Genomic DNA, 10,591 nt, shown 5'->3' on the forward strand with positions numbered 1-10,591 from the left:
AAGTAGTTACTTCTGTCACAGTTGAAAAGCTGTAGGAAAATGAAGAGAGTTTTCAAAAGCAACTTGAATTTCCAGCTCTCAGTTAATACAGATAGTGAGTCCTAACAGGGGAGTGAGAGGCGCTTTGTTCTGAACATGTTTGGTCACCTCTGGTGTAATATTCATGGGTTTATAATCAATGACAAACATGGGGTGCTTAGTTAATGTACTAATAGTGCAGGAAGTGTTGTTTCATTTCAAGCTGCCATTAATATAGTTCTTGCAAGGAAAAAGGTAGGAAAAAAAAGAGCGTAGAAGGAAACATAGGAAAAAAGACCTACTCCTGTGTGCCAAGAGGGTATTGGATTCTTTGGCATTGTTCTGGCCACATCCCCCTTGGTAATGTGTTCAACAGGAGCTGAAGTAAGGATCACATGCTTCTAGGAATATATGAAGAAGACAATGTATCCGTAATTAAAGTTCTTATACTTAAGTTAGATTAGTTAGAGAAGGGAGAGAATCGAAGCCCATAACAGGATGTGTTTGCTGCAAACCTGAAACTCTGAAGTATTTTTTTCGTGAGCATAGGCATGACTGATTTATTTCTTCCTTTGTTAAACTTTTGTACTTCTGTGCCTTATCTCAAATTCTTGTCTTTAGTGGATAGAACTAAAGGTAGATTTTGCCCTCTGAGCTCTGAGTTTTCCCTATTCTATTGATTGGGTTGTGAGGGGAATTTTGCAGACTTGCCTGACTTGCAACAAATCATCAGCTCACCTTCCAAGCAAAGCAAAAGTCAGTTTAAAATACACCAGCTGAGTTTTTTAATGGTGCTGGATGGTTTTTCTTTCCTTCTTTTTTTCAGTTGCTGCAGTTATTTCTATATATAGTCTTAAGGATGTGAAAAGTCATTCATTCCTAATGTGTTTAAATATGCTCCATAATGAATGTTGTGGATGTGAAAGATAAGCAGCCTGGAGCTTTCTTTTGTAAGGTATAGGGTAACACAAAGCATCAAAGTTTTGCTGCCCTCAGGACACACATTGAAGCAGTTAAAGTAGTGAGATAACCAAAATAACAATAAGATATCCATCTGCAAAACCTAAAGCTCAAGGACACAATAAGTTTTCATTTAAGTGTTTCTCATTTGCTGACAATGAGCCAAATAAATCTTAATTCCACATTGTCGATGGTGACAGAAATTCAGTAACTTTCCCTGGGATGAGAGTCTGGTTTGGTGCCCAAATCTCTCTGATAATGGTCTATGTTGGGATTCTAATCTGAATTAGCTGCTTACAATTACTTAAGAAAACAAGAAGTCATATTGCTATTTAGGAACACTTCTGTTTGGTGCTGAACTAACACACCTGATATTCCTGACTTGGAACAAAGAATTCCTGTAAAGAACTAAATCACTTTGCCATTACTTTGCGTTATATCTTAGTTCTGACTCACTGTGTTTCTTCTTGCAGGTGCTGGGTTTGGATTAGGAATTGTTTTCTCAGTCATCTTCTTCAAAAGTAAGTATACTGCAGGAATTTTACTGCCTGGTTCCCTCTTTTGTCTCTTGTTAGGTGCAGTTTAAAACCAAGAAGTCTGAGGCATGTGAAAAATCAATGTGTTAAACCAATTCTTTCATTATTGGTCATGTCTTTTGAGTTGACATGGAGTTATGTACAGTGTTAACTGTTGTGTAACAAGGTTGTTCCATGAGGCACCTCTTTAAGCTCCTACTGTGCTCAGCTCAAATTCTGGAATTGCAGGAAACCCTGAGCCAAATGACTGGAGCCATGTGTCTAGACATCAGTTTATGCCAAGCTTGCCAGGGTTTTAAAACTGATCTAAATTCCTCTTTAGTTATGCTTTGGTAAAAGAATAGTTTACAGTAATATCTTGAATTGAGAGATTGCTCTCCATTGAATTCTCAATGTGATGTCTTACTGCTACTTTTGTTGTTTTGAAGTGCTCTGGGTTTTAGCTGATTTTAGAACTTGAAAATGTCTAATATGTGTCTTCCCAGTGATTTATTCTTTCTTGGTGCTTATTGAACAATGCTGCCACTGTCATGTGAAATAAACAGCTTTTCTTGACTTGGACTTTTCCTCTCTGCTTGCCTTCCCCCACAGGAAGGACATGGCCTATCGCTTTTGGGTCAGGGATGGGGTTAGGAATGGCTTATTCCAATTGTCAACATGACTTCCAGTCTCCATATCTTCTCCATGGTAAATTTGTAAAGGTAAGTGTCAGTACCAGTTACTGTTAGGAACTGTTTTGATTGAGAATGGTACATCTAGGCACCATTTAAATAGGTGTTTGTCTGCCTTTTCCAAAAGAGCACTAGGAAGAAGAAACTTGCGTTGCCAAAGCTGGGCAGTTTCCCTGCTCTTTAGTAGTGTTTAATATCAGGTGTGTTCAGCACTAAACTCACTGGACTAAATATATAGACTTGGCTTAACAGATCCTGCAGGTAGGTTTGCCCACAACCTGAAAACAGCTATAACAACAGTAGGAAAGCTGAAAAACTAAACTAATGGTAAGATTTTTCTCTTCAGACTTTGAAAGAGATGAGCTAGGAAGAAATTGAATGTCATGTCAGGTAGATCTGCCTGTGGAAGCAGATCTGTGATCTTTTGGGGAGTGGTTTTTGGTGGCTTGCTTTTTTGGTTGGGGTTTTTTGGGGTTTGTGAACATGAAAATAATAATGTGTAAGGTTTGTGGCTTGTTTGGTTGGAATCTAATAATTAGTCTGAAGAAACTGCACACTTTAAATAGTTTGAAAGAGGATCATTTAGATGAGTTTAGTTTTATCAGTGAGCATGCCAAGAGAAAATACTTAAAAATAGATAAATGAGCAGGAACCATTTGTTTACTCACAAACTGCCTACAGTGCACTAAGTCCACAGACTGACTCCATTCATGTTGCCTTTATTTCTTCACATGTAAAAGTTGGGGCTGTTTTTATGGTAATTCATCACTGTGGTGTCGGGCGGGGGGGGGAAGGTGTGTGCACATTTTGGATCCACAAAGCCATATACTGCTGAAAGCACTTCAGTGATAGCGCTGCAGAAGCATCCACCAGGACATATTTACAGTTACTTTAGCACTTCAGAAGGTACTGAAGTAAATATTCTGCCAGGAGCTTCTCACGGCAAGTGCTCAGAATGCAAGAAGTGCTCGCCTGCCTGATAAAAGAATCCTGAATGTGTTTTTCCTCTCTTTCCTGATGCATCTACAGCTGGAAGTTGAGTCCAGTCCCCTCAGATTCACTGGCAGATGGGCTGTTGCCAGCCCTCTGCAGCCCTACCAGACATACCCATTTGCAGACATTCAGCTGCCTGTTAAGAAAGGGAAATGGTAACAAGATTCTTGACCAACTTCTTCAGGATAAAATATTTCAGACAGCCATATGAGAAACAGTGACTTAGATACAGCTGCTGCAACACTGCCAGCTCCAGCCCAGAATCCAAATCATGTGCAGGACTCTGCTGGCCGGATCTGCTAACATTAAAATGTGTTAGCTTTCCACACCATCCTGAGGGTATGCCTCCAATTCACATCTCCAAAAAGAAGCTGGAATGACATGTCTGTGGCTTCATGTGAATGGTAAATGCCCTGTGAGCATTATTCATTCAAGGATGCTTGTTACTAGGCATGTCGAGCAACAGAAACCTGACTTTGAGGTCAGCCCAGTAAGGGATTTTGTTTGGATTAAGGACTAAGCTGTGTGCTGGAGCAAGGGTGGTCCTTTGGAGCATGAGCTAATTGAAAGGACACTTCAGAGAAGCAGCACAGCTGCCTGCATGGCATAGGACTAGACAAATAGTTTCCAGTGCACTGTCTCCACTGGCTTTCTCTGGCACAGAGAGGCTGAACACACAGAGAGGGAGGTCGTGGATGAAGCCATCTTATGGTTAATGCTGTTAATCCTCTCCAAAATGTCATGTCATGGATAATGGCTCTGGGGTTATTACAACAATTATTTCATTTCTGTTGGTTAGGAACATGGAAAATATTGTTGCATTATCACTCATCTGGTTTTTTCTTAGAAAATGCAGTTATAACTAAACTCTGTAGGACTTCCTTTACAAAACAGAGTCCTGTTCAAGTGTTAACTTGTCACAATGTGAGGTTCTGCAAGACACTCAGCTTTATTGAGAGGGAAATGTAACATGGATTAACTTGAACAAAATTATTTCTGGTTTTCTGAACCTATCAAGTTCATAGGATCACAGGATCACTCAAGTTGGAAAGGACTTCAAGGAGGTCATCTCCTCTGACCTCAAAGCAGGGTCAGCTCTGAGGTCAGACCAGCTTACCTGGGGCTTTATCCAGTCTGGATTCTTGATTCTCCAGGCTCAAGTTCTTAATTCAGAATCCTAAGTGAGAATGAGAGAGGACAGAGGACCTTCAGGATGCCAGTCATGAGGTTACAGAGTGACTTTGGAGCTGTTGTAACTGCAACTTGGATAATCACAGTGCCCATCCTTTGGGTTAGTAATTTGATCATGAAACTCATCAATGCAAGAGCCATTCATCTAGACCAGGAGACTATTTAAATGCAGACAAGTCTTCATTTGTGGGCATTAAGATTGAGGGCTTTTTAAGTAATTTGATCAAGTGGATTCCACTGTGATTTCAGCTGAATTTAAAATCAACATCTAGCAATTACTTGGAGGCTGAGAATTACAAGGCCTAGATTTCCCTGCAGAATGGAAAGTATCGTGTTTTCCAGGTTATTTAGCCTCTTATTTATCACCCCAAACCCACAACCCTGTGCTTTCATGCAGTGTGGGTTATACTGATGTGCAAGAATACATGCTGGCAACTGAAGCCTTTCCTCCTGCCCTTTGCGGCTTTGATTTCTCTCTGGTTTCTGTTCAGCCTGTGAATAGTCACCTTGAACAGTAACATTGGGGTTTCTTGAAGTACCCATTTGATCAGAATGGGGAGTTATGTGCATGAGAACATGCTTCTGGTATGAAAATAGCTGCTTAACTTCTCCATGCTCAACCTCTCAGTCTAGTGAAGGATGAAAATGTTAGCCTGCCTTCTGGAAACGTTTTGGAGCCAAGTGGCTTGCTTTACATCGAGCAGCACCTTCCATGTAAGGAACCCAAATGGCTTTTTAATAATATAAGCCTTCTTGCTTTACAGGAACAGTGACTAATGACTAAGACTATCCCAGTGGGAAGGAAGGAGAAATCAATGATTATTCCTCAGGAATACTTGAAGTGCCCCTGGAATAAGCCAACATTCTTCAGTAATGATCACCAGTAACTCTTTATACTCCAACAAACTGTTTCTGTACCTGAAACAAAGTTCTGTTGCTTGTTTTGTATCGTGTCTGGAACGTGCAAGGAAGAGCTCTTCTGGGAAATAAATAAAAGAAAAATGGCCTTCTCTGGTGTGTTGACTTTGTCTATGAGTGAGAATGGAAGGAGAGAACTTCAGTTTGAGTACCTAGCAGCTGTGCCCACATGGGCAAAAGCCACTGAGAGCTCTTCAGAAGAGACAGCCGTCGTATGTTCCTCTCCACTCTTGAAAGACAACCCCCATCTAACATCCAGTTCAAAGCAGCATTCCCACCTCATAAATCACCCACCAGACCCCTGCTGCTTGTGCTGGTGTTTGGAGAGGAATATAAATACTCCTATGTCCTGTTTGTACAGTTGCCCTTTAAAATTGGCGTTTTGGCCAAAGAGGCAGAATCCAAAAGGGCAAATCCTGTGTGACTGCAGCTAACCAGTGCTGTCTCCTGGAGCTCTGAGTCATGGAGTGACCCAGGTTTGAAACTTCCCAGGACAGTGGGTGAATTAAACAGCTGCACTTTGCCATCTGGCTCTGAGCGTACCTTTTAGCTTGATTGGTTTTTCACCCCTCTTCTGGGGGAGAACACAGAGGTTTCAGTGTCTGGGAACAGGTCACAGATATTTAAAGCTCTTTATTACCTCTGCAAGTCACTGGTCCAGCTACTCCTTTCTACTTTACTCTAGTCCTTGTAATTACTTGTCAGCATGTTGTCTGCTGCTCTTCTCCTGACTCAAGAGGTTGTCTTCACTGCTGCTTCACTCAGCACTATTGTCTGGCTATTGAGGTGGACCTTCTTTCTTTGTCCATTGCTTGCTGCATATTGTCTGCACAGCACATGATGTAAATGTATGTCTCTGGGGATAGGATGGGAATGGTATAGATGGATATAGAGCTTTCTGTTACTGAAAACCTGCTCTGCTGGATGGTGAGTGCTGGCAGATGGAAAAGTGACCAAAAAAAAATGCCTCTCCAGAAAGGAGAACACAATGGAAAACAAGTTGTGCAATATTTGTGTTTGCTTTAACCATGCCAAAACCAGAAGGAGATGGATGGACTGAGGGGCAGTGTGGTGAGTTCAGAGAGCTTGAGAAGCTCCTCATCTTCCTCAGCAATGGGGCTGAGATTTGGTGTGGGTGCCACAGCAGTCTTGCCCCACCACATCCCCCTGGGGGGCTTATATGTGGATCTTGTGCACTGAAGAAACATGTTGAGCTGTGCCCAGAGTCAACAGGAGCTGAAGAGCTTGCCTAGAGCAATGGACTTGTGAAATAAAATAGCTTTAATGCCAGAGCAGCATTAAAGACTGTCAAAGCATGATACCATCCAGGACCATTGCTTGAGCATGTCCTTGTTTTTCCACCTCCTCCCTTGACGGACTGCATTCATCAGTCAGGTCAAAACAGCTTATTGGAAACAGGATATTTTTGCTTTCTTCCCAATTTGGAATCATTTTATCTGGCCCCAATTTTTAATTTGAGCTATGTACTTTGGAGCCATAGCTCCTCTGTGGTTTGGAAAGTGGTTTTATTGAGTTCTCTGTGTGTGTGCGCTGCGGTGCTAGCAGTCTGGGTTCAGCTGGAGAGAAGAGCATCAACCTGGGTAAGAAACAGGAGAACCAAAAGCAATACTGAATGTAACCACTGCCAATGCGCAGAAAAAGCTTTAGCTGATGCTTTGTCATTTGGGCCACAATGATGGGTTCTGGGTTTTCTTATTATCCCTTCTAATGCCTTGTCCTGCCCTGCTATGAGCTGCTTAAGTTCTAATCCAACGTTTAGTTCCGGGGCTCCCAACACAAGAGGGACGTGGAGCTGTTGGAGGGAGTCCAGAGGAGGCCCCGGAGCTGCTGCGAGGGCGGGATCAGCTCTGCTCTGGAGCCAGGCTGAGAGAGCTGGGCTGGGGCAGCTGGAGAAGAGAAGGCTCCTCAAGGGGACACCTTAGAGCAGCTCCAGTGCCTAAAGGGGCTCCAGGAAACCTGGAGAGGGGCTTTGGACAAGGGATGTAGGGACAGGCCAAGGGGAATGGCTTTAACCTGCCAGAGGGGAGATTGAGATGAGCTCTGAGGCAGAAGCTGTTCCCTGTGAGGGTGCTGAGGCGCTGGCACAGGGTGCCCAGAGAAGCTGTGGCTGCCCCATCCCTGGCAGTGTTCAAGGCCAGGCTGGACACAGGGGCTTGGAGCAACGTGCTCTAGTGGAAGGTGTCCCTGCCCGTGGCAGGGGTTGGAGCTGGAGGAGCTTTAAGGTCCCTTCAACCCAACCCAGGCTGGGGTTCTATGCAATACACCTTCCTGTGGTTAATTCTTACTTTGTCTAATCATTTGTGGCCTGTGATCAAGTGAATTTGGCTCTGGAACTCAGAGGGTTCCACTGTAGATGCCATTTCACAATGTGTCCGTTGTTGCTGGAGTGAGAATGATCAGAAGAAGCGTTTTTACTTGTTAACAGGAATTCCACTGGGGTGAGTGTGGAAAAGGTGTGCAATTAAAACCGTGGAATTTAAGATTGCTCTTTAAATGCATTGAAAATGCTCTTCAAATGGGGTAAGAACTTGTATTGTTTTGGTTTTTCACAGCTGCCTTGCTTGTTGTTTGTGTTACTACCTGTATATGCACTTGTATAATTGACACATAATGGGCCTGTATTTGTTTCTGGCTTAATTAAAGTTGTGTTCTTTAAATCCTATTTTTGAACCTGTCCGTGTAAGCTGTGCAGAGTATCTCCTGTTTCCCTCTGTGGCAATGAGACCATACTGTTCCCAGCTGGGATTGGAATAGGAATGGTTTCTTGCTGCTTGAGTGGGGAAAAGTGGAAATTCTAAGTACCAAAAGGCGTGTTAAGTTTAGTATAATGCACTCATGTGGAAACTATCACCTTTTTCCTTCTTTCTTAAGCCTGCTGAAATCATTGCTTCGTCTGAACTGTGGCGTGATTTGGATTGGTACCAAAAAGGGCAAACAAGATAGGCCTAAAAAAGTCAGGTGTCCTTACCCAAGACTAACGAGACCTTTTAGTAGAGGAGTTCCTGTAGCACCCCAATGCAACTGTAATAGGAAAATGATGAGTATAGAGTGAGTAAAGAAACGATACCACTATCTAGGAGAAGGAGGAAAAAGAAGAAGCTGTTTGCTGAATAGAACTGGGTTTGAACGTTTAACTACTCCCTCAGTGCTTGACTGGCCGCAAGTCTGCCTCTTTAACAGCTTGATTAGATGTCTGCTGAAGCTTGGAGATGGATAAACAAGTCATGGAAAAGCAGAGACCGCAGGGAAAAAAGCATCAAGCTGCTTCTCTCTTGTTTATCCGAGTTCTTCATGTTTGATCAAGACACCGTCATTTCTTTGTATTTCAGTCATGCCTTAGCCAAGATCAGGACCTTGCTGTATGTGGTGCTGTACACACAAATAAAAACCAGTCTGTGCCCTGGAGACTTTACAAACTAAACAGATGGGACTCGGGGAGGTGGAAGGGTTTGGAATTCCCATTATAAAGATGGGAGAAGCTGTAGACAAGGTCAGTGCTTAAGGCTCGGAGGGAGCGTGGTGTGCAGCTGGGGCTCGACTTTGAGTCTCGAGCCATTGCCTCAAGCAGCCATCCTTCCTGACTGTGCTTTTACTTGGCAGATGGAGCCTCAGGGGAAGGCTGCTCACCTCCTAAGCTGGGAGACCCCAGAAGGGTATGGTCTGCAACCATTCACTATCCTCAAGTTGCCCCAAAATCTTAATGGCAAAGCTCTGATAAGGTAGGAATTCTGGTTTAGCATCTGGGAGGTGATTCCTTATGGAATCACTAATAGGTGTGAAACACTGAAATCCTCAATGCTGACTTCGGTGTAAATCTAAATCTGATAAGTAAATATTGAAATGTATTTTCAATTCTTTGCATCTCATGGAATAGCACGTGGCTGGGTTAGGTGTGACGTAAGCATAATACCAGGAGACAGTCACTGCCTTAGTAGATGTACCTTAGATATGAACTTAGGTAACAGATTGAGATGGAGGGAGGAGATCAAGGAGATACGATCATTCCAGTAATGGAAACACAGCAGTGATGGTGTAACTCAACTCTTCCAAAGGTGGATGATTCTCCAAAGGAGAAGGAATTGGTTTTCCAGATATTTTTATTGGGTTCCCTCTGGGTTTTTGGAGCATTGCAGAAGAAATCACAAAGGTGCTTGTTTGCAAACACAAGCAGTGGGTGCATGAGTGGACTAAAGGAGGCTGTGGGTGTCGTGGTACTGATCTACCACGAGGTATAGCCCTTAGCTAGAAGGGCGAGGCTGGTGGCAGAGCTGGGGAACGCAGGATCAGGGATCTGTGAGGAAACCCACATTTCCCAGCAGCATCCTGGATCCACAAGGCACTGCAGCCCCTTTTGCTGGGAGCTGGATGGGGTTTGGTGGTTTTCCCCCTACCACACACATCCTGACAGTAAGAAATAAACTTTTTCCTCATCTCCCACCCCAGCTCTGCCTTTGTAAATGGGAATAGTGCAAACTCTGGCACGGCAGCTCTGGTAGGCAGCTGTATGCAACGTGTCCTGTGTCTTAACTGCTCTGTGAGTCCAGCCTATAGCCCACCCACAGTGAAATGCTTGACTGGGATTGAAGCTAAACGGGAACACAGTTTATGGAAATTCAGCTGTGGATCGCTGTATCTCCTGTGACTTCTGGCTGTCAGCACTTTGCTATACAGCATTGCTAGCTGTGTTCCTCGTGGTGGTGGATGCCCACCTCCTGGAGCTTATAAAGATGCTGAGAAAGTTGTTGGTGACTAATAAATCACTCTTCATCTGCAGCCTTTATTGGTAGTGCTTGTAAAGACTCCAGCTCTGGGTTAGGAGCGTATGTCCCTTCCTAGGAAAGGTCATGCCCTTATCAGTTCCCATTCAGTTCATAAATCTCTGGGTGGATGAAGGAGTGTGTTTCTTTTTAGGAGTTTTAGGGGTGTTCTGCCTCCCCCTCGGTGCTGCACTTGAGGTTGGACTGGAGGCGCACTGGAAGGACTGGGTCGGAATGTCTGCACCATGTCAGGCAGAACAGAGAAGGTTTATTGGGTTCTTTTAAGGCCTGAGAAATAACTCTCTGGAATCTTTGGGAGCATCCTAGTATGCCATATGCTTGTGGGAGGCTCTGGTTTACTATCTGCAGCGTTGTGGGGTTTATAGCCATATTAGGTATAACTAGAGGTAGGCTGGCAGATAGAGAGGTCACGGTGACTCCTCTGAGCAGGGGATGAGCCCGTGATTATTTAACTAAGGCTTCAACATTAACTCTTGTCATACACTGGAGCAGCCACTGAGGCAAG

General features: G+C 43.7%; 1 protein-coding gene across 1 annotated transcript; it reads left to right on the forward strand.

Annotated features, from left to right (window-relative positions):
* Positions 1–1,451: 1,451 nt before the first annotated feature.
* Positions 1,452–5,381, forward strand: MINOS1 (mitochondrial inner membrane organizing system 1; the record flags this gene model as incomplete). The annotated part of the gene is made up of 3 exons (XM_010015159.1): positions 1,452–1,499; positions 2,106–2,215; positions 5,134–5,381. Coding segments are annotated over 3 exons (167 nt in total), but the record flags the coding sequence as incomplete, so codon positions are not given.
* Positions 5,382–10,591: the final 5,210 nt, after the last annotated feature.

This window comes from Nestor notabilis, unplaced genomic scaffold, assembly GCF_000696875.1.
Source record: "Nestor notabilis isolate BGI_N333 unplaced genomic scaffold, ASM69687v1 scaffold10575, whole genome shotgun sequence".
Taxonomy (NCBI): domain Eukaryota; kingdom Metazoa; phylum Chordata; class Aves; order Psittaciformes; family Psittacidae; genus Nestor; species Nestor notabilis.